Source organism: Gobius niger (assembly GCF_951799975.1).
Source record: "Gobius niger genome assembly, chromosome: 1".
Classification (NCBI taxonomy): domain Eukaryota; kingdom Metazoa; phylum Chordata; class Actinopteri; order Gobiiformes; family Gobiidae; genus Gobius; species Gobius niger.
The window spans coordinates 20,029,892-20,053,316 of record NC_136852.1 but is presented as its reverse complement, the minus strand read 5'-3'; the positions used below and the strand labels follow the sequence as shown (position 1 = coordinate 20,053,316).

At 39.1% G+C, this 23,425-nt stretch overlaps 5 protein-coding genes across 5 annotated transcripts; 3 read left to right on the top strand and 2 right to left on the bottom strand.

Moving 5' to 3' along the window:
* Positions 1-336: 336 nt before the first annotated feature.
* On the top strand, positions 337-3,936 carry napab (N-ethylmaleimide-sensitive factor attachment protein, alpha b). Its single transcript, XM_079578893.1, has 11 exons — positions 337-583; positions 1,091-1,170; positions 1,259-1,375; positions 1,500-1,546; positions 1,626-1,703; positions 1,836-1,891; positions 1,996-2,080; positions 2,161-2,265; positions 2,342-2,410; positions 2,534-2,584; positions 2,806-3,936. Exons 1-11 carry the CDS (start codon positions 486-488, stop codon positions 2,905-2,907), a joined length of 888 nt encoding a protein of 295 aa, XP_079435019.1. The 5' UTR covers positions 337-485; the 3' UTR covers positions 2,908-3,936.
* Positions 2,806-6,224, top strand: b3gnt2l (UDP-GlcNAc:betaGal beta-1,3-N-acetylglucosaminyltransferase 2, like). The gene is made up of 2 exons (XM_079578881.1): positions 2,806-2,912; positions 4,811-6,224. The coding sequence occupies exon 2, from the start codon at positions 4,926-4,928 to the stop codon at positions 6,192-6,194; it is 1,269 nt and encodes a 422-aa protein (XP_079435007.1). The 5' UTR covers positions 2,806-2,912; positions 4,811-4,925; the 3' UTR covers positions 6,195-6,224.
* Positions 6,225-6,980: 756 nt separating this feature from the next.
* On the bottom strand, positions 6,981-11,179 carry bckdha (branched chain keto acid dehydrogenase E1 subunit alpha; the record flags this gene model as incomplete). The annotated part of the gene is made up of 8 exons (XM_079566439.1): positions 6,981-7,758; positions 7,875-8,016; positions 8,097-8,303; positions 8,389-8,550; positions 8,726-8,834; positions 8,902-8,988; positions 9,075-9,233; positions 11,084-11,179. The coding sequence occupies 8 exons, from the start codon at positions 11,177-11,179 to the stop codon at positions 7,416-7,418; spliced, it is 1,305 nt and encodes a 434-aa protein (XP_079422565.1). The 3' UTR covers positions 6,981-7,415.
* A 395-nt stretch (positions 11,180-11,574) lies between these two features.
* exosc5 (exosome component 5) lies at positions 11,575-15,057 on the top strand (the record flags this gene model as incomplete). The annotated part of the gene is made up of 6 exons (XM_079560976.1): positions 11,575-11,671; positions 11,775-11,888; positions 12,286-12,407; positions 12,517-12,657; positions 13,178-13,267; positions 13,410-15,057. 6 exons carry the CDS (start codon positions 11,575-11,577, stop codon positions 13,503-13,505), a joined length of 660 nt encoding a protein of 219 aa, XP_079417102.1. The 3' UTR covers positions 13,506-15,057.
* Positions 15,058-15,140: 83 nt separating this feature from the next.
* tmem91 (transmembrane protein 91) lies at positions 15,141-22,986 on the bottom strand. Its single transcript, XM_079564218.1, has 4 exons — positions 22,594-22,986; positions 17,984-19,136; positions 16,861-17,007; positions 15,141-15,646 (listed from the first exon to the last, which is right to left on the bottom strand). Exons 2-4 carry the CDS (start codon positions 18,422-18,424, stop codon positions 15,491-15,493), a joined length of 744 nt encoding a protein of 247 aa, XP_079420344.1. The 5' UTR covers positions 18,425-19,136; positions 22,594-22,986; the 3' UTR covers positions 15,141-15,490.
* Between the last annotated feature and the right edge of the window lie 439 nt (positions 22,987-23,425).

Here is a 23,425-nt window from a genome sequence, read left to right as displayed (position 1 = left end):
ACCCTCACTACGCTGCCCGAAGTGAAACTACTGTTGATAAACTATCCTAGTTAAACTACCGGGGTTAATGTCCGCGTCCTGAAAGGATCTGAGCACATTACCTGTAAGAGATTACATAATGAAAACGGGCACTGACGACAGACAAACTATGATAGAACCAAATACCAATAAAATAAAATGCATTTCCCACGTTTACAAAACATTTCTCTGACGGTGGCTGACTGGATCTTTTTCCATAATTTTAAAGGCAAATAGCTACCAATCAAATCTAATGTACAGTTGGCAGACATTAACATGTTTTTTTTTTTTTTTTGCGTAAATGGTAGAGACTCGGCAGGTTCTGTGTCACATGACCTGGACGGTCGTTGCTGCTGCTGCTGATGTGACAAGGCAGAGCAGAAGCTACGGCTAACAGTGAACGAGCAGGCTTGTTGTCTAATGTTTCTATCCTTTTTTCGCTTACAAGTTTGTGCAGTACTTGTAAAATGGACAACAGTGGCAAAGAAAAAGAGGCCATGGCTTTAATGGCCGAGGCGGAAAAGAAAATGAAATCCTCACAGTCGTTTTTCGGATCGTTGTTTGGGTAAGTGTTTCAGACGTAGCTTTTTGACTTCACAGCGTTTGTCAAGCGAAAGGCCAACAGACTTGGTTTGGTTTATTTAGATTCCATGTGTGATACAGAAAACAAAGCATAAAAAGACACAGTATCAAAATTAGATATATTTTAGCTTATAAATAATTGATTTCCAAACAGCAAAGTATTTTCTTCATGTTGCTAAAATATAGCTGCACTGTAGACGTAGCAGTGTTGGCCTATGACTGAGCGCAGCCTACAGATCTTTGATGATTATGATGTTTATTGTCAAGGTTTTAATCATTTGGCTCCATCCGCAATGTTTCTTTTACTTTATTTATTCTTTAAAGCACAACTCTGGCAGAATGTTGTTTTCCTACATCGCGCCATCTGCTGTCAATAATTATTTTTGTCAGATCTAAGCTTTGTGTTAATGTGTACAGTATTTATGATTCTATCTACTTTTACAGTTATGTCAATATCGATTTTTAATGTGGTCTCTGTTCTCTTTCTCAGGGGCTCCTCCAAACTGGAAGAGGCTTGTGACATATATGTGAGGGCGGCAAACATGTTTAAAATGGCAAAGAACTGGTGTGGTAAGAATACACATAGTGAGCTTTAATGTTGTCTGTGAAACTTTTTTTCTTTTCTTTTTTTGATTACTTTTGTTGATCTTGTTTTCAGCTGCAGGGAATGCATTTTCTCAAGCTGCCCGCCTCCACCTACAAATGCAGAGCAAGCATGATGCTGCTACGAATTACATTGATGCTGGGAATGCCTTCAAAAAAGCAGATCCACAGGGTAATTGTTTTTTGTTTTGCAAATGTGAACCCCCAGTTCCACTGACCTATGTACTTATTTGAAATATTTTTTCTGGCACTATGAGTATATATAATGTTTGTTATGTTATCTTTTGTGTGCACAGAGGCAATTAACTGTCTGAACAGAGCAATAGAAATCTATACAGATATGGTGAGTTCCAGCCCGTTTTTTGAGAGTGATATGGTTCACCTGCAGCTGACACTGCTTGTGTTTGGGCTCTCATTTACAGGGACGTTTTACAATTGCTGCAAAACATCACATTACTATTGCTGAAATATATGAGACAGAGCTGGTGGACATTGACAAGGTCAGCTCTCACAACATGTTCAGTTGCCATTTCATTTTGTTGGGTTGTCAAAGCCAATTGTCTAATTACTGTGATGAAAATTACCTTAAAATCATGTCACAAGAATCTTAGAAATCTTGATTTACCTTCTAGGCTGTTGCCCATTATGAACAAGCAGCAGATTATTACAAAGGCGAAGAATCTACAAGGTAACTATATTTTGTTTATTGTTAATTAATGAACAAGCTTGGCCTGCAGTCTACTTTTACACAATATTTATAAAAAACACATGCTAAAAATATGTTCTTTATAGCTCCGCCAACAAGTGCCTTCTGAAAGTTGCAACCTATGCAGCTCAGCTTGAGCAGTATCCAAAAGCTATTGAAATATATGAACAGGTGAGTTAATGTTTAATGTACTGTTCCTCCCAAAAATATTATATGGTACATTACAAGTCGTTTTTTTCTTCTGCTTAAAGATTGGAACATATGCTATGGACAGCACGCTTCTGAAATACAGTGCCAAGGATCACTTTTTTAAGGCAGCACTGTGTCACTTCTGTGTAGACATGCTAAATGCAAAGGTTGGTTGAAATGTTATTGCTGAGATGTTTGAAGCAGTTGTTAAAATATTTTGATTGTTTCTCTTATTTCACAAAGCTTGCTGTGCAGAAGTATGAGGAAATGTTTCCTGCCTTTTCTGACTCTCGGGAGTGTAAACTATTGAAGGTATATTTAGATTTTAAAATATCATATCTGGAAATTTTAAGAAAATCACTTGCATGTGTTTTTGTGTTTGTTTCAATGTGGATTTTGTGCAGCTAATGTCTTATTTTTTCTTTATTCAACCAGAAACTTCTTGATGCATATGAAGAGCAGAACGTGGATGCCTACACTGACTCGGTAAGTTTTTCTGCTGTACCGAGAAAGTGCAAGATTTAGTTTGAATCAATGTTTAGATGTGGTGCTTTGATGTGGTGCCTTGGTGTTTATAGAAGATGGAGTACACCTTTTACTTACCTTTTAATAATTTGTTGTTGCGTTCAAAATTATTATTAATGTTACTACTTGAAGAAAATATCTGAAATAGTTTTATTAATTTTAAGAACATGTATTTATTTCAGGTTAAGGAGTTTGACACAATCTCACGGTTGGACCAGTGGCTCACAACTATGCTTCTGCGGATCAAGAAGACTATACAGGATGATGAGAGTGACCTTCGCTGAACTCGGTTCTTTTAACACATCCTTTTTTTGCCTTTAACTTCTAGTCTATGGCTTTTGCAGATAATTCTGATGACCAGTATATTACATACTGTTTTACTATTACTTTTTTCATGCATATTTTTCTTTTTTAACATGTACAATCTAATCTCTATCTTTAAGTTTGCTCTTTATGAGTATAAACACTATTCCTTAATCCTTACTTTGTTTGTCAAGGTATTTAGGCCCTAATTAAAAACTTTGATATGCACGCAATAAGCAGTTAATAAACAGTTTTATCATACTTATAATGGTTTGGGAGTTGCACTCTTTGTGTAAATATATCCCAAATCAAATATATTTTTAATATGAGCTTACGGGTTATATTTGTGCTAAGCAACAAATCCTGCAAACTGTTCTACTTAGATTGAAGACCTGAACATATCCTTGACGTAGGCGACACCAACAACAGTAATAGGATGGGAAACTGTTTCTATCAGATTTATGAAAGGAAAGCTTTAAACAGTCGCTAATATTATATTCTTCCAGGATGTCGTCATCATGAGTACAATATTGTGCAGGGCGCCCCCATGTTGTCACATAGGTGTATCACATGGCACCTTAACTACTGTTCACTTCAGTATCATCTGCAAAAGAGACGCCCTTTTATTTCCCAAATACCCTCTGCCTTATTTTGTCTGATTCTCAGGATGCACAACAGCTAGACTAGGTGAAGATTTATAGCTTTATCCAGAGCACTTTAAATCCTCAATGTTTTGTGCATGGATTGGGATGAGTGAAAACTGAAAATATTCCACCTGTATAGGTAAAAAAAAGAAGTTCTTTATTATTCTTATCTAATTGTTGTTGGTTGTTTAGTCTAAAAAACAGACCCCATTTGTTTGTGAGATGCAACTTTATACTAGGTCTAGATTAGTGACGATACAACACTGTGGGAATTTCCTCCTGTATTTATGTCGAAAACAGTCATACAGCAGTCCGTAATTTGTACCAGTCCTGTGAATTTTGAATAAAAACTGTCTCTGACGTGTACACTGAATGGGCGTGGCTTGCAGCCTGTTAATGTCACATAGATGATTTCCAACGTTCAATGCTCTGCAGCTTCCGTGCTTCACTTGGACTAGGATCTTTCTTTTACTGGTGCCCCGGTAGTCTGATTTTGTAAGTATTCTGCCATAAACTATGACAATTATGTAGGCCTTTACTTGTAATTATTTTTGAAAGAAATATTAAATCAAATAATTCAAAGATGTGTTTCAAATATGTACGCTGGGGTTCGGTCAACACCATATCAGTTGTGATCAGTGAAATATTTCATCTTTTTTCATTTATGTTGAGAGGAAATTCAACTAAACAAGCTCAAAACATCTGCAACATCAGGAAAGTTCTACCGTAGAATTCAGACTGTCCACCTCAGATTTAAACTTGAGAATTTTGTGATGTCAGATGAATATAACTTGTATTACCCTTTTTTTTTGTAACCAACAGTTGCTTTACTGTGATAAGTAATTGTATACAACAAAGCAAAATCTAAATATTAACAATTGGTATTGAAATTAATACTTTGTTAATACATGAAAGAGCATTTTTTCCCCAAATAATTTCAAGAGTCCAACTGTTGCCACTGTTTGTTTTTCTTCCAGAGGAGCATAATCCTTGGGGGATTGCACTGAGCCTAGCTGGTTGGTTTAATGCTAATTATGCTCTAGAGTCAGTCCTTAACAACACCCCCTGGCAATTTCAGTTTCACTGCAGGCAAAATCTTAAAAGTGAATATACTAAGAACACATTATCTTTGCCATAACACTGTAGTTATTAGATCTGCCTGATGATTTTGGGGAATAAATTAATTTGATGATTTACAGAGCTGTATTTATATAGGTCTTTATTTTTCCTTTTGTTACAGCTTTAAACGGTGCACCAAGGTCATAGGAATAGCGTTCCAAGACCGTCCTCCTTGAAATATGAACTACGTCTAAGAACACGAAGTCCAATAAAGCTGCACAACTTGTACAGAACCAATGAGGGCGTTTCAAAGCTTAATTGCCATGGTTTTACTGGCCTCCTTACTTCTCATCTTCCTCTCAACCTTACACCTGGAGAAGACTCATAGTCACAGACCGGAACAGAGAGAGATTAGAACGCATAAAACTGCAGCAGAAAAATACAATACAACTACTACACCATTTACCAAGCAGATGAGTATTACTTCACCCAGGCATGAATTTCTGGATTTGTCAATTTCACATGGTCTGACACAGGCAATTCCTCAAAACAAAGCCTTTTGGAATCGACTTCTTTATTCTGCCGTTGAGCGAGTGGAGAAACAAGACTTTGTGCAACATCCTCTGTGGTCCAACTGTAGGCAAGTCAACCAAGAACGCCTGAAAACCAATATTCACGACTTCACTTCGTACCCTTCTGTGTTTCAGGACTTTTTAACAGGCATGAACTGTAGGTCCCCTCCACTTGTGGTAAATCAGCCGAACAAATGTCTGAGCAGTGATGCTGGTGATGACCCAACCTTCCTGCTTTTTGCCATCAAGTCTAGACCTGGAAATTTTGAACAAAGACAGTCAGTACGTGAGACATGGGGTAGAGAGAGAGTTTTTCAGACTGACTTGAGAGTGCGCACCTTATTTCTTCTGGGAAAGTCATCGCCAAATGAGCCTGATATTGGTGCCTTGTTGTCATTGGAAGCCGAAACCTACAAGGACATCCTACAGTGGGACTTCAATGAATCCTTGCTGAACCTAACTCTTAAAATGACTGCATTCCTTCAATGGACACTGAAGAACTGTCCACATGTTTTCTTCCTGTTTAGTGGAGATGATGATGTTTTTGTAAACACACCAGCATTACTCAGCTATTTGCAGGCTCTTGAACCTTCAAAAGCCTCAGAGCTATTTGTTGGTCATGTAATAAGCACAGCTGTACCTCTAAGAGATTCAAAAAGTAAATATTACATTCCCCTGAGTTTCTACGACGGCCCATACCCTTCTTATATTGGCGGTGGTGGCTTTGTGATCTCTGGATCATTACTACCAAGGCTCTATTCTATTTCACATGTTATTCCATTCTTCCCTATTGATGACGTTTACACTGGGATGTGTTTAAAAGCCTTGGGGGTTTCACCTGAGCCACATCCCGGTTTTCAGACATTTGATGTGACTGAGCAGGGCCGTGAGAACTTGTGTGTACATAAAGGTCTCATACTAATTCACCAGCGCTCCCCAAGTGAGTTGAAGAAATTATGGAAAGGAATTCATAGCCCACTTCTGACATGTTGATCAAATCTTCATACCCCTTTCGAGAAATGGAAATATTTTCTATATTCCATATTTAGAAAAGGTTTTAACCTTGGTATTGGTGTTCATGCTCTATGAACTTCACAGCAAGAAGAACGAGCGGCAGTGCTTAATTTGATCCTCCTTTAATTTTTAGTTTTTCAGAGTTCCGGCAAATGTTTTGGCCTGTTCCCTGAATCCATCACATCAGACCAAACGTGTTCCTGAAAATACTAATTTACAAATTAAGCACTGCCGAGCGGCCCTTCTGTGTGAAGTTTGCGTGTTCTCCCCATGTGTGTGTTGGTTTCCCCTACCACTAAGATTGGAGGACAACAGGTGGACATAGCATGTTTACATACATGAGTTCAATGCTTGTTCATTAACATGCTGTCCAGGCCAATCAAACAAATAAACTGAGCATTACAAAATGCTGGGGTTTGTTCTCTGCTGGCAAAGGGGGGTGAAGTAGTTTAAATCAAGCCTATAATATTAACTCCAATAGTTTCAAATGATTCAGTGAAGCCGCATGTACATTTAAAACAGAATTACTATGTGACTTCAGCATTTGGGATTGGGCTCTTGAGAAATACTGGTATGTCGTTAAAGTCGAACATTAATGAAACAAATAATAAATTGTGACGTTTTTTGTTTTTTTTAAAGGAACATTGTTAAAAGCTTAAGTCAGTTCCACTACTGAGTTTATCCCTCCAGACATGGAACCGATCAACCACAAAAATTAACATTTACCATGTTATGTTTATTCTTTATATATTTTTAATTTTTCACTAGAACATGACAGAATTAAAAAGGTTGTACAGTTCATACAGTATACACATTAACACACTCCCTATATACACAATATACTGTATAAAAGTTGGAACATGAGAAGCTACTAAAATCATACACAAAAACAACCATACCCACAAAGGAAAGAATCAATATGCTTGACCAGTTTATTGCGCAGTTTGAGCAACAATAGACATGTAGCATTTAATTAATTTCCTTCCTTCTTCCATTGTCAGTAAAGTTAAGGCACTTTTTGCATGAGGTACAGTGACTACATGTACGTTCATACTTTTCTGCCTTTGTTGTGCATAAAGGAAAAATAAATCCCATATCAAAACTGCAAACTTGTTAACAGTAAAATGAATATTGTGCAATTCTTCTCCCAGGTCATAGTCAACTACAGTGGATTACCTAATTAGAAGAATCTGTTGGAAGTTATTTTTCAAATAAATCAAGAGGGTAATGCTCCTTGTACTGCTGAACATGCCTCCACATAGATTCCCTCTGCTTGTCCAGCTGTGGCGTCATCTCATCGTACACGTCAGTGAAAAGCATTTCAGGGTTTGGCTTCAGACGTCTCTCTGCCCTCTCAAATGCCTCCATCACAGTCTTACGGGACTGTTTCCGCCAGCTCCTCTCATCGTCCTCACTCCACCAGTCACGGGCGGTCATGTAGTGCCTCAGTCGAGAGATGGGATGGTCCTGCTTGTCCCAGTAATTCACTTCATCGACTGAACGATATGCTGAGCTGTCATCACTTGTGCTGTGGTGACCAATTCTAGAAAGTAAAAAAAAAAACTTTACTCTTACATACAGAACATGTAGAAAAACAAAAATGACCATTTGTTTTGACATTTTGACATGATTTTTTAAATGCACAATTAAGTAACAAACCTGTAGGTCATTGCCTCAATTAGGAAAGGTTGGTTTTCTGCTACAGCCCTTCGACGTGCTTCCTTGGTTGCATTGTAAACAGCAAAGACATCATTTCCGTCCACCCTAATTGACATCATGCCATAACCAGGGCCCCGAGCAGCTGGAAAAGGACAGAATATTTAGTAAAGCCAAACTTGAGGATGAAAAAACCTAATAAAGAAATAAATAAATCAAACTTACCGATACCATCACCCCTATACTGCTCATTGGTAGGGGTGGAAATTGCATAGCCATTGTTGCGGCAGAAGAATATCAAAGGACACTCAAGAGTGGCTGAGAAGTTAAAACCCGCATGTGCATCGCCTTCACTCGCTGCCCCCTCTCCAAAGTAACAGATCACTGCCCGATTTATATTTTCTCTCTTGACAGCATAAGCTGCGCCGGCGGCTAATAATAAAAAATAAAAAAAATCCTTAATTACAATTTTATTTTGAAGATGGCCATCTGTGCCACACTAAAGATCGATACTCACCCTGGGGAATCTGTGTAGCCAGAGGTGAGGAGATGGTAACAAAGTTTAGGTCCTTTGAGCCATAGTGAACAGGCATCTGACGGCCTTTACCCAGGTCATCAGCATTGGCGTAGCATTGAGCCATGAAGTGGTCCAGAGGGAAGCCACGATACATCAGCACTCCTGTATGTGCAGAATGACAACACACACATGGTGTTTACAATACACTGCTGAGGGTCTTTAATTTAATCTTCACCAATAGTTTCTAAAAAGGCAAATAAGGTGACTTTTATGGAGTTTTATGCAATACATTCATTTGATATGCAAGAGATGCCAACATAATTTAGATCAATCTTACCTGCTTCTCTGTACTGGCCAAACACAAGGTCAGCTGGATCAAGAGCAGCTGCGCTTCCAATGTGTGTCCCCTCTTCCCCATAGTTGGTCATATAGAAAGAGATACGACCCTAAAACAAAAGTCAAATTAGAAAAAATATATATATATCATGAACATAAACTATGAAGCCCGGTTACCTGTCTCTGAGATTCATAAAGAATACGATCCATTGTGTTCAACAGAGTCATCTTCTGGTAAAAGTTTAACACAGTCTCCTTTGAAAGCTAAAATAAAAACAAACACATCTCTCAGACAAAAAGGTTAATATTGTCATTGACTTCAGAAATAAATGAATGAGTGTGGAAGCTACCTGTGGATCTTGGGAGGGATTAATAATGTTGCCCTGGCGATCCATCACTCTGTACACAGGGATTCCAGAGATGACATTGGGTTGTATGAACTCGAGATTGTCCACAAACTCAGCAGAGGCTCCAGGAAACTGCGGCTTCTCCAGCGTTGAGTCAAATGTCTATTGATATGAATGACAAAACAGGGGAAACTACATTTAATTCTATAGAACGTTATTTTAAAGGGACTATACCGAGTTTAAAAATGTTAAAATGAAGTATTTCCTCCCCCTACATGTTTCAACAATGTCCTAAGGCAGGGGTCCTCAGACTTTTTTCTCTGGGGGCCACATTATTGTTCCTGACTGTGATGGAGGGCCGGACCGGGTTGGCTATAATATAGAATTGTATGACTCAGACCAAAATGCCTCTTTGTGAAGTAGAGATGACTCGCCTGCACAGTCGTCCCCACGACTATATCCACAAGATCAACACTTGAGGCAGGCACATATTTGTTTCAATGTGGTTTGCAAAAATAGTAATCAAGTCTTCACACTTTGTTTTAATTTCCATTTATTTTTATTTTCAAATAAAACATCATTATGTCATATGACCAAAGTAATAACTTCTTACACTTATATTGTGCTTTACAAGCCTGTGTCACAAGTTTCTCAAAGTGTCGTCATTATTCTCTCCACACTCTGTGGTGGTTAAGCTTCATTTACCATGTGGCTTTAATGTGTTATTCTGATCTCTTATGTAAGTGCCCTCTGCTGGACACCTGTGGAATTATTTTTTATTTATTCAAATTGCCCCCTAGTGGCTGGAATGAGTAAACTGGTTATTTAGTTAAAACATCCTAACTCCGCACAGGAATGGGCTAGAAACTTACTTTTTTTTTGGACATACTCAGGGATTTGTGCTCTTCAAGTCGGGGGCCGGATTAAATCATCTCGCGGGCCGGATTTGGCCCGCGGGCCGTAGTTTGAGGACCCCTGTCCTAAGGTGTAGAATGAGCCCAGACCTGTTCACCACAACTGCCTCTAAAATCCTGCACTGTCACTCAGAAAGGTGTTAATTCGGTCCGAAGTGCTGTCATGCACGAGCTTAATATAGAAGGTGCAGTTACACGTATGACCTGAGATGGCAGCAGTGAGTATAAAATGGCAAACTTGCATCTGGCCCCTTTCAAGGGTCATCTGCATTTTTATTTCCCATTCTAATATATGTCAATGGCAGAAACCAAACAAACACTCACACAGGAAAAATCTACTGTCACTCACCTGCAATTGAAATATTGGGGGAAAGGGGGCAGCACTAATGACTATCAATAATAAACAGTGTTTGTTGTTTTCTGTAAATATTATAATATTATATATAACCAATGTTAATAAACAAAGTATATAGTTTTTGTTATTGGTTACTTTAAAGTGTATTTAGTAAAACACTGATGTCATTACAGTGAAAACAAACCTGCATGGAACTCTGGGAGGGGGAGGGGGGGAGCACAACAACACGGAAGTAGCCTTCAGTTCACGCCCCTTTGATCAACCAATAGCAAGCCGCGAGCAAGCAAAAATACCATGAACACAAACCAAACTCACAAACTTATAATATGACTGACCACGACACACAGAATATGAAATGTCTTTGATATTCTGTCAGCAGCAAGGGCAGCCGCCATATTTCTGCAAGGTTGTGGTTGTTGCCCTGCTGTTTTGAAATATCGCGATACCTCACTGTGATTCTCACATATACGCTTGGTTTCTCGCGATATCTCTACAGTGTAAGCAAGGACACATTTCAACAAAACTAATATTTGCAATGGGTGATAATTAAAATAATGTTCCAGTGTGCCCTCGTATGTTTTGTGGTCAGGCTGGACATCCACCAACATGGGCCTCTAATATGAAAGGGTCAAATAAAACCGCTCAACTAATTCGTATATACACACCATTCAGTGTAAATGTGTACCATTTCAGTACGACATTGCGTGGCAGTCACAAAAAGGTTTAAGTATGTTTGTACTTACAGACAGTTTGAAGGCTCTACGCTGAAGCAGTCTGAATGATTTTGTTCGTGCAGTTTGGCGAACAGCGCGGAAACATATCCCATACATCTTGCTCATGTTTGCCACAGCAAAGAACCGCACAGCACACGGTTGTGAAAACAGGTACGGGTAGCTATATGTTTTTGTAATGTACACGCGTTTGTTTAAGAAATATGTTTCTCTTTCCCAATGCGAACTACGACTGAAATGGTCAGGTCAAAGCTTGGAACGAGACGAAACAACGGGCACTACATCCGGTCTGCCCTTCAGAGTAAAAGATCTCAATATATTCAGCAAAACCTGGTAATATTATCCGGCTGAATGTTAGAAGGTTCGGTTTCACAGTATTTAAAAGCGACTAAATAATTTCCCGTCCAAGGATCTAAAATCAGAAAAATAAAAATACAGTGCGCAGTGTATCAACAAAACCGTACGTCACATCCGCGCGACAAACAGACCATGATCGGAGCACGATGGAGGACAGTAACTCCTCAGTTATTTCTTTGAGAGAATTTGGCTGTGAACAAACCTTACTGTCGCGGCCAGATGGCTCTGCTTCGTTCATTCAAGGTATGTATAACGTATATAGGCCGCTTGTCCTTTTGTGAGCTGATTTAGGACAATGTTAATTTGCTGAATTAATCCAAAAAATGCAATGTTTATTTTATTGCAGGGGACACAAGTGTTCTGGCTGGTATGTACGGTCCAGCAGAGGTTAAAGTTAGCAAAGAAATATATGACCGTGCTACACTGGAAGTCTTCATTCAACCCAAAGTTGGCCTGCCAAGTATGTTATGATCACATGTTAACAGTTTTCATTACTGACATGAAATTTCAGCACCCTTGGTAAATACTTGAAAAGAATGCTTTACCCTTTTAAACTTTACTTCAAAATAAAATGACTCTGCATACTACAAAAGCTAATAAAGAGTTCCAAACACAAATTATAAAAAAAAAAAAAAAAAAAAAACACAGAAAACTTACAAGTGATGAATCATCAATTTTATGTTTTAGTCATCCCAGCCATTAAAAGTATTTTTTGCAGAGTATATCTGCTTATATTGTGAGTTTAGTTAAAGAAGCGAACAGTAAAGATATCTTGCCACAGCATTCTTTCATAATACTTACCAAGGTTGCCAATATTTCACTGTATTATGTCACCACAATTCAACTTTTGTCTTCAGGTGTGAGAGAACGATCACAAGAGCAGTGTGTGCGGGAAACATGTGAGGCGTCGTTGTTGTCTTACCTTCATCCTCGATCATCCCTGACTCTTGTTCTTCAAGTGGTGCACGACGATGGTTCAGTATCCTATTTAAAATGATTGTGTTTATCAAGATTTCAAAACAAAAGAAAAGAAAAGTACAATGATGTTCAAAAAGAGAGAGGCTGTGGTTCCTTAAGCTGTTTTGTAGCTCCTCTCCTGTTTATTGAATGCTGCATGCATGGCTCTAATGGATGCGGCTCTTCCAATGAGCTGTCTCTTCTGTGGAGTCACCTGTGCCATAAACTCGGATGATCAGATAATTACAGATCCCTCTGCAATTCAAGAAAAGGTTTGTTTTGTCTATCTTTGCTGAAATTGACAACAATCAAGCATTCTGGTGGTATGTCAACATAATAATGGCCACCAACGTATTGTGATGCAAAAAAAATCTGAACCCTGAATATTACTTTTAATGTTGTCTGTCTAGAGCAATGGGTCTCAAACTTTTCAAACCAACAACCATCTCATAAATATTTGGCTTTCCAAGTACCACAAGAGCTAGACCACAAAATCCAGACTAAACCAGGTCATAAACAGAAATAAACTTGGCTACGGTCAGGACTAATTCATAACTTTGTGTAAAACATGTCTAAACCAGGAAACGTCTCAATTTGTATACAGGATTAAATGATAAATGATAATGTTGTTAATTAAATAGGCAAATGCATAACAGCTGAAGGCTCTGAGTACCTCCAGAAGAAGAAGTACTTGTACTACATTTTGAAGAATTGTTTGTCTAAAATGCATTTAATTGCAGTTTCAATGTACGTACTCGATGTTCATTAACCGTGGTTTGATTATTTTTACAGGAATGTCGAGCAATTCTAACCTTCGCCATTGATAGCACAGACCATAAAGTGATGATGTCTTCAACACAAGGATCATTTTCTGTTAATGAGGTTAGTAGATGTGATACTATTGGCACAGTCTATCAGCTGATATTTATTTAAAACCATTTTCTAATATCTCCCAATTAGCGTTGCAGATTCCTCAGACGATGTGAGTGAAGTTTGAAATATTGTCTATTTTTCTTTTCTGCAGCTGCAGCAGTGTATAGCAGTTAGCCAAAAAGCTTCAGAGAAGATCTTTCAATTCTACAGAGACTCGGTGCAACGACGATACTCCAAAGCCTTGTGATAAAGAATCAGCCCTGTGGATAAAAGCCTTTTTCACACATTTGCTCCCATGTTGTTTTAAAATATTCATAAATCACTTTGCTACCTTAGCTCCGTTGTAGATGTGTGTGATTTGAAGGTCTAAGCTTGTGCCTGTGAGAAGAGCAGATTACATCATGCTTAAAATGAAGAAAATGCATTTCTTAAGATTTACTTAGTCAGATTTATTTATTTTGACAGATAATTTTACAGTAGGGACTCTAAATATAAACAACATAGCATGTGTAATACATAATCTTTAGCAGCAGTTGGCACATACACCTGTTTAATTCACTGCATCCAATAATTGCATGTACATAATTCAAAAGTCTGACCTGAAGAGCTGTCAAGCAATTCAACTGTCTTTATCAAAAGGCAATTCACAATAAGAGTTCTTGTACAAAACAATATATCAAACTCTGACAGAAGCAATAAATAGCCCATTGGAGAAAGTGAAGGATTGTCGAACGTGAAGTTTTCAATTGTAAGTTACACTGAGGTCGCCATATGCACCTTCACGGCATTCAACTATTTTGTTTTTATGAACAAAGTCTGATCCAGAGAATAAATTCTGCAACAGACTTCTAAAACTATATACTATACAGTATATAAATAGAAAAATTGACCTTTACCTTTGAAGCATTTTTAAAATACTTGGGAATTAATTTGTTCACAGTTTCATTTATGGCAAACTTATCTCAAACCAATATGGATGAGGTTACTTCTGTTTTTATCAGTTACTTTTTTGCAATTCTTCAACACCACGTGATGCAATTATTTCAAGCCTGAATTTGCCTCTATTGGCCAGTCACCATGCAGTGTGCAGTCTGACCAGAATATTTTCACAAACATGTTTAATTCCTCTTTCATTCTCCTTCAGCTGAATTATGTTATTTGCACATTTCACAGTATTGCGTTTCTGTTTCCAACAATAGGCATGTCTCTGACTCTGAGCAGTGACACTTTGAAAAAAGTTGCAGTCTATTATTGGAATAACTCATAGAGTTTCCTCCATATCTATTTTTACCTCTCTGCCTCAACTTTGCTGTTGATTCACCTATCCGTTCTTGTACTGTACAACATCTTTACTTACTTATTCACTTTTCTTATTTTTAAAGCAGACAATTCCCAAAACTTCTTGCGTGGATTGGCCATTGGCATAAGATGTACCTGTATTATTAATTGTCACACAAAAAGCAAAACCAGTTTAAATGGCAGACAACCTTATAAGAGAAATCAATTTCTGTCAATGCAAAGGGAGAATTGTATTGTATGAAATGGTAAACCAGTTAAGATTAGGGATCTTAATATATTGGGCGGTGTTAATTTCATTCCTCGTTTGTGGGAACGTACTACCCGTTATCTCAATTTTTCAGGTAAAATGATCCAGGAACTATTTTTGGAGGACTCTGCAAGCACAAAGATTTAAGGTCATATAGTAGGGAGTGTTCTGGTAACTGTTTTGGCCAATTCCCCCAATTCATCACACCAGTCTAAAGTATTCCTGTATCTACTGATTTACAAATTAAGCACTGATACAGTTGTAAAAGAAAACCAGGTTTCAAACCAATACAAAAATTCTATATTTTTTTTTATATGTTCATAGTTCCACTTTTAGAAGATCTTCCTTTAATTAATCTTTTCATAATTAATATAGCTTCTGCATGTGGGTACACTTTAAACCAAACATGTAAACATGGATGACACCTTTACCATACAATTGATCTCGTCTTATATATATATATTATTATTATTTTTTACATGTTTTAAATAAAATAAAGAGTATGTGACACTGACGACTCTCCTCAACATCATATTTGGCTTTTCCAACTAGATATGGAGAAAACATGACATGGATATGGTACGGAAAACAGTGGCTATCTAACATCTACAGACTGTATGCATGTTGACTGATGTTGAGATTTCTGTAATAGTCAAGAGGGGGTGGTTTTTATGGATCATTTCCTTTTATGGTGGCTTTCCAGACAGGTAGGAGATGAGGGCAGCAATGGCACAGGTGTAAGTGATGATCCCAAACACAATGGACAAGATGGAGAGCCACAGGGCCTGACGGGATGCTGCAGTGGCCCCTTGGAAGTCCCCCTGAGCCGACGCCTTGTTGGTCTAAAATATGAAGACAGGGAAAAGATCATTGTTATTATTGTTCATTTCTTCCTTCCTCCCACTTCCATACCTATCTTTGAGTCTGACCTCTGCAATAAGTAGCACTCCACTAGACTAGCCTTTATACAAAATCCATCACCTTGGGGCTTCTTGTTATGTCTCCAATTAAACGGTTTGATGGCAGATAGACTCTGTCAAAATGATAAATTGGATACACCACCACCACCACCACCTTAATTTACTGGAGAGATGGGTATATGCGGGGTCTTTGGCAATGTGCATTCAGAACATCTTTTGGACAGTTCAGTTTCTCTTATCATGGGGCTGGATTGTGGAAATCTGCCCTGAAACTGCAGACTAATTGACATCTTGAACAGAGCAAAACAGCAGCTTAAGTTGGACCTCAGTTGTTCTTTTTATACATTTTTGTGTATCTGTTTACGTCCTCCAAGACTAAAAGTAGGCAAGTTTGCATCGTGGAAGGCCGATTTTCATCATTGCCAAAACACCTAGGGCCTCACCATTGTAGCCCAAAGGACATTTAAAAAATACTGACATTATTTCCCAGGTACTTTACCAGGTATTTGATCTCTTTGTTGCCTATCCCTGACAAAACATCTGGGGTCTCTTTTAAAAAACTGTGCGTGAGACTCTGCCTATAAAAGTACATATGAGCAAAAACCCAAACTTCACATACGGAGTAAAAATTGGGATTTACCTTAATAATAATAATCTCTCCTTCACTGATTCCACCTGGAGCAGAAATGTGCCTACATGACCGCTCCTCACATCTCTTTATTTCACCATATGAGGACACGCAAAGACTTAAGAATGAAATGTACCTAAACATCCTCAAAATGACTTCCCCTTGCCTCTCCTCGTGTCTGCGCAGCGTTTCTGAAAAGTGCGGACTGCAGGTACAGACCTAGTGTGGCGGTGCATAATGTTTCACGTTCAGTTTGATTTCTATAAATACCATCTTTGGCAGAGAACACTTCACACGGAAGGTTTTGGCCTCCTTTTGTCTGTGCGTGAGTTTTATAAATAAGCCCCCTGGTCATCGTGAAGGCCATATTAAATAAATGTTAGCTAGATCCAGAGGTTTTGAAAGCTAAAAATGGTGAATGTTGAAGGCGCTGTAACATGCATTAAAAATATGAAATATAACCCTTGACAGCTGACGCGGTTTAGCGCAGTTTAGTGTAGTTTGGTACCTTTTGTGATAGGTAGAAAGCAGCAATGCCCAGTGGCCAAAAGCAGCAGAGCATAGAGAAGAAAGCTAGGCCCAAGTAGTCCTGTGGTATCATCAGAGGAAAGTTGTTCTCACTGTCAGTGTCAGTATAGTCTTCAATGGATGAATCCTGTGAGTACAAAGCAAGGTTAATTTCCAAATACATTTGTCACTGTATTGTTCAACAGTCTAGTTAATTACATTGACAGTAGTAGCTTTAAGTTTTTGAGCTTCAAGGATGAAATAAGCCAGAAAAATGCAGCTTTAAATAAATTACACCTGTCAATTTACAAATTTCGCGTCATGTATGTATTTTTATTCAAATCTCAGATCACTTCTAAAAGAGGGACTTCATAAATAAGGCTATCTTTTGATAATAATGATAAGGCAAATCACTGTCATCTTATAAAACCTTTTCTCTTTTTGAAACTCTTTCTGCGATAGCAAGCGGAACAGAGAGGAAATCTTTGCTTACGTAAATGGCGGGACAGGCGGGACACTGCTGACACACTTTGCTCAGGCATCATCTCCTTTTGATTATTTGCGCATGGAGAACAGTGAAGCCTGTTTTACTATTAAGGAATTTTATCTAGATTAATTCAGGAGAAGCCAAGCGTTAATGCATTATGTCTCGCAGTGAAATTGTTGATGTGTATTTTTCATGTCATTCATTTTTTTTTCATGTCTTTTGTTTATTTAAACAACATTTCTCAGTTGGTTTCTTGCCTAATTTGTTCCAACTCCAAGCATTTGCTTCTCTGTAAAACTTTGCTGTAATTTCATTTATATGCTGTAGCTGTCAAGAGAGGCAGGCAATAAAAAGCAAATCATTTACAAGATTATATTGATTTTTTTTTAAATGTATGGAAAATTACAATATCGAGTACTTACTAACATACTAAAAATGTATTCTTCCAAAAAAGCTGTCAAGGGATAGGCCTTTTTCTGCACTTTTCCATTTGATTGTCGAGTCAATTGTCTTACATTATATTTAATTTTGCACAGGTTTGGAAAAATATTACTTGATCATTGTTATCAGAAAGTTGTCAATATCGTCCACTCTTAGCCATCTATAAGCACAATCTTTAGTGAATGAGTTTTCTCACGTCTGAGTCCGGAAGCAGGTCGTCCTCGTCATCCATGCTGTAGGACATACTATGGCAGTCCTGCGCCTCAGTCAGCAGCTTTCTTTCCAGAGTGGAGCCGGGCCGAATGTCCACAAATGTGGTCTCCAGATAGTCCTTAGTAAGCAGTGAGTCTGAGTGTCCCCAAAGAGGGGCTCCGGGGTAGTAGGACTCCAGGGTGCGAGGCAGGGAGCAGGGGTCCAGGACCTGCTGCTGCTGGAGATCAGGGGGGGGTCCGCAGTACCTTCTCCAGGCCAGCGGGGGGTACACACGGTCCTCCTCACACTTCACTAAGACACCTTTAAACAGCCCCCCAGGGGAATGTGTGGACACAGGCCCAGAGAAAAACCCAGGTCCAGAGACAGTGTTGTTATTGGTACCCTCTCCCAGAAGGGGGTGTTCCAACTCATCCACTTTTTCCATTCCTCTAAGTAATTGCCAAAACCTACATGAACGGCAAGTAATAAATTGATCAGTGCATTCTGCTTTTTCTGGAAGTTGTCCAGATTTATGTTTTTAAAAGGTGATGATCATTGTTGTGGTATTAGTGATCAAATCCAACTGTGTATTCTTTGTCAAGTCTCATCCCAGGTATCACTCGCTGCTAGAGAAAACACTCAGTGATTTATCTGTAGAGGTGGAAGCTTGTGTTTAGGGCGTCTTTATTCACACAACATTGTCCATTTGTTCCAGGTTAATCAGTCTAATGGCTTCCTATTCTGGAAAAGTGCAGGCAGAGCCGTAGGAAAGGTCAAAAGCAGATGACAACACTGATTCACTGCAGGGCTTTGAAGTCTAGGATAGGCACAACTTGAAGCAGCAGTCAAACTATTGTGGCAAATAAATGGACTGGGGCCATATTTGAGGGCAACTAATCTCTGAAAGCATTGAGGAGCCAGAAATAGCATCCGTTGGTGCACGTTGTTGGGTCAGCAGCCTAACAACACCCTTGTTCCTGTGTTGCTGCAGTAGAGCATAATGGACAAATGAAGCCTCACAGTGATGATTTATGGCTTTGGGATAGTGCGGGCTCCAAAGGGCTCCTATGGGAACTTGGATCATGCCGCACTTCGTCTTACATAAGGGTACCACTTGGGGCAGTCCAAGTGAAGGGTTCTCTCCAGTCACGTCTGCCCTGAAAGACAAAGATCATTGGCAAAAGAACTCAGTGAGGGTCTCAACTATATTGCCTTTATACCTGGGGCTGGTGTAGTGCTGATGTCGTGTTTTGTTTTGGCTGCACAAATGCTTAACATCCTGGACTACCAGCATGGGGCTATTTTGGGGAATTTAAGAGGTACCTGACAATCAATTTCCGGAACGAACGGTTTGTGAATTTCCGTTTTTTTTTTTACTCTTCCAACGGCCTTGCGACTTATGAATTTATATATATATATATATATATATATATATATATATATATATATATATATATATATATATATTATTTTCAGCATTTCAATAACAAATCCCACATTAATCTGAGTGAAATATAAAATAGTTTTTACATGGGCCAGTTTGCCTCTTTTGATCGTCTTTTATCCTCTTCTTATCCTGGACTATCAGAAGTATTACATTAAAAATGTTTTATTATGCTCTGCTAAACTACTGTATGTGTAGGAGATCAAATAGCTTATGGTCTTGATTTTAATTTAGTTTCCATTTTTATAAGTTATCTGTAGATTTTCGAGCAGTGGGAGGTCTAATCCTTCATTGTACTCTGTGCTGTCTGACCCGTGAGATAAAAGGCGGCAGAGATGATGAAAAGCAGTTGGTCTCTATAATATGATGTAATAGAGGATTATTAGGGGATCAGATAATAGTTTCTGCAAAATATAATTTGCAGTACAGAGTCGCAACTTTATCATATGATGTAGTAATGGATATAAAGTTGTTCATAAAAGTTTTTGAGTTGAGATTTTGCGTCCAATGGTCTGTTGTTAAGGTTTGAAAATGCACCAAAACAGGATTTTGTTTTGCATGTTGAAAAAACGATGTGCAGAAATAGTTCGTCTTTGGTACAGTAATAGTACATTTACCAAAAATATAATGCTGGATTAGTGAGTAACACTTATACAGACTGACAACCAATGCGCTGACTCACTGTTTTCCCAGCATGCTTTGCCGAAAAACTGTGGAGTAATTGGATGTCATTAGAATAGTTTTCCTTAAAGGGCTACTTGGCCAAACCCAGAGCCTCTCATTCATTCTCCTCACAACTCATTATGAAGGATTAGCTCTTAAAAAGCTGAGTGATCCTTTTGAAGGTAGTGTGAACAATCAATCTTAAAATGTATAGTGGTAATTTAAGACATAAAACGCAAATCACAAATCAAATTGCAATCAGGGACTAATGGGACTAAGTGTTTTGCATTTGTGGCAGGGTTGAAACTACGTTATAGTTTATTTTACTGACTTACATTTTCCCCCGGACCCACGGCATCATAATGAGGGGCCTGGTTTTCCCCAGAAAAACAACCAAGGCTGGCTTAACACTTGCTTCATTCCTGTAGAGATGCACTCAGTCTTATTACACTGTGCCCTGCTGTTCCTCAGGCCTATATCCCCCATAAAAAGTCTTCAGTCAGCTGGATTATAAGCCTGCCTCGCTCTGATTCTGCCTCTACCGTAAAGTCTCGGTCAGGTGGATGATGGGTTGCAAGGACACAGTGGCAAATCATCACTGACACTTTTACAAGAACTCGCCTTTTTTGTGATCGCTGCCTGACTGCTTCTTTATCAGCTGCTGTGTCATACAAAACAAAACACACGAAATGCATAACTGTTCACTGTTTGGCTTCGTGCTTGACCACATTACTCGCTTTAAATCCCAGCTATCAGCAAAACCACTGTACTAACCCTTTAGTGCAATGGTGGCTTTCCGCTTCCTCCGTATAGATGTAGAAATGTGCAATTAACTGAAATGTTGCCTTTTAGTCTCACCACAAGGAGCTTCTGAATCCAACGCTAATTTTATCCTACTCTGCAATTTTACCACAGTAATAGTACTCTTCTTCTACACATAGCAGAGAGCTGTGTATTGGCTATAATTCTTCAGTTGATAGAGATTGAGAGGATCTATAGGTATAGACCGATAAAAGATGGTGGGATGTGCAAGACATGAGCCGGAATTGTAACCTGTATTTAATAAAAAAAACATGTAATCAAATAAAATACTGAAATACTACAAGTAACATTTTAACACTCCTATTGATTCGCCTCCTTGTGCACACTTCTCATTCTCAGAAAGGAAGAGGAAAGATAAGCAGAAAACTGTCAGTGGGTTGGAGTGCATATAGCACAGCTTGTGAAGCCCAAAGTAACATCATGTTCCTATGGAAACACATTCACAGTGGAGTGGAGAGCGCGCTGCAGGATAAATGAAGCAGAGGCTAATTTGCCATTTCAGTACTATTCCTCTGCTCGGCTTGATAATAACTGGATGGGATAATTCCAGCTTGCCGTGCCTCCCAGTGAGGATGTGTTACTGTCACATTACACTGTGAGGGATTTCAGCAGAGCCACCCTATTAACATCAAATGAGAACAGTCACGCCGCGCGCCCGTTCACTTGCATCCCAGGGTGCACAATGTGTGTATGGCAGTCTTGTTAATCAGTGCATGGTAGATGGCCCGCGCTAACCCTGGAGACACACATGTTGTGCATAACTACACTTGTCCACAAACACAGCACACACACGCTCTACATCATAACGCTCCAAAACACACAGTAAATGAAGCATGTGAAGTGTTCTGCCTCCTACATGCTCACACAAATACATGGACAGTGATCACAGCTGCTGCCAATAGGACTTCATATTCTTATTTCCCCGTTGTAGCAGTTGCCTTGATTAGCCTTTACCTGGATTATTGAACAGAACTATCTATGGTCTATGCGGTATTTAGGGTTTTCATCAATATGCTGTCATGTCATTAAGATTTAGCTGATTATTCCTAGAGTGGATGGATGCTGACAAGGCAGTGCAGTCCAGTGGACATCAGCCTTTGTTTACCTGAGCCAGGAGGCGCAGAGAACATTATAATGACCTGTGTGAGAGAGACAAAGATAATCTGAAAAACCTGCCTCAATCTGTTCACACATTCTGTTGTGGCCTGTTCGACTTTGGGGACAAAAGCTTAATCAATCTCATACTATTAAATCAGCTGCTGTGCTTGGGGGAAATGCTGGGCAAACAAAGGTATGTGCGAAAAACATACCATTATATTTGCACTGGTTAAACAAAAGGGACACAGGCACATCAACTAAATTCAATATATGTATTAATCCTCTAATCAATGTTTAGGGTTTATTTCCCAACAGCATAAGGTGTAAACACAACATTGGCAGAGCAGGATGGCCCCAGGTTCTATTGTCTTTTGGATCACGATAAACAGAGCCTGCTGGGACATAGGCTGTAGCACTAAACTATGATTCTATACTTTCCGAAATACAGCTGAATTTGAGTTTAAATGTGTAATTCCACATTCACATTAGTAACACAGCTCACTGACTGCCATTACATCATATAGAAAACCTGCTCCATACCCGCAGTGTCAGCTTCTCTCTGCTAGATAAAGAATGGTGTATCTCACCTCTGCTGCTCAGCCGCTCGTGTCTTGTGGATTGATTCCGAGCATTGTCCCGGGTCCTTTACGGTATCTCACGCAAACCTCCAGTTGGTCTGTGAAATGAGCCTCGTGCGCGCCTTTTACGCACAGCTCGTATCCCACACGAGCTGGGGTCAAGCAAAGAGCAAAACACTGGTGCGCCTTTTGCACATGTACCGTGTATACCCGTGTATCACACCGCCCTCTTCTCTCTGCTCTGTCAGGGATTTGAAAATCCTCCCTCAAATTCCGTTGATCTTTCAGCGCATCAACTTTTTGCTGTCCTTTCGCTTTCACATTGTAAGTCGCTGCCGCAACCTTCTCCTCTCCTCCGCATCCTCTCCGCCTCTGCTATACCTCAAGTCTATTGCTGACCAGCGCCAGACCGCGGGGTCCTAAAGCCTGCTGATCTCCGACAGTGTAATAATAGGATAAACCTTTCCCACGCCCAATCACAGATCAGTCAGAGCGATGGGATCCTGGACTGTAGGGGATGGGACCTAGATTTGCACGTGCAAATACAAATAAAAAATGATCTCAGTATGTTATTAATAATAAAACCCTTAATCCTAATCCTTAGGTATTAAAGCCCTTTTGTAAGGCCTAAACATATTGAAATGGGTGGTGCCTCAGCTCGGATATTTATAGAGTAATTAATTTATTGATTGCTCATCAGGTAAAATCCATAGGCTTGAGACAGTTTGTTCAAAGCTGATGGAGCTTTTATAGAAATGCCAATCATAACAGCCTCGCTCAATATCTGCATAACATTACATTTGGTTAAATAGTTGACGACCTATTAGTGCTTGATGTTGAA

Excerpts from the sequence above, each read along its gene's own strand:
- napab (XM_079578893.1), top strand. The coding sequence starts at position 486 with ATGGACAACAGTGGCAAAGAAAAAGAGGCCATGGCTTTAATGGCCGAG. Across the intron at positions 2,266-2,341 it reads TAGACATGCTAAATGCAAAG|CTTGCTGTGCAGAAGTATGA; the intron begins GTTGGTTGAAAT and ends TATTTCACAAAG. Across the intron at positions 2,411-2,533 it reads GGGAGTGTAAACTATTGAAG|AAACTTCTTGATGCATATGA; the intron begins GTATATTTAGAT and ends TTATTCAACCAG.
- b3gnt2l (XM_079578881.1), top strand. The coding sequence starts at position 4,926 with ATGAGGGCGTTTCAAAGCTTAATTGCCATGGTTTTACTGGCCTCCTTA.
- tmem91 (XM_079564218.1), bottom strand. The coding sequence starts at position 18,424 with ATGGAAAAAGTGGATGAGTTGGAACACCCCCTTCTGGGAGAGGGTACC. Across the intron at positions 17,008-17,983 it reads ACCTGCTTCCGGACTCAGAC|GATTCATCCATTGAAGACTA; the intron begins GTGAGAAAACTC and ends TTGTACTCACAG. Across the intron at positions 15,647-16,860 it reads CTTTCTACCTATCACAAAAG|ACCAACAAGGCGTCGGCTCA; the intron begins GTACCAAACTAC and ends TTCATATTTTAG.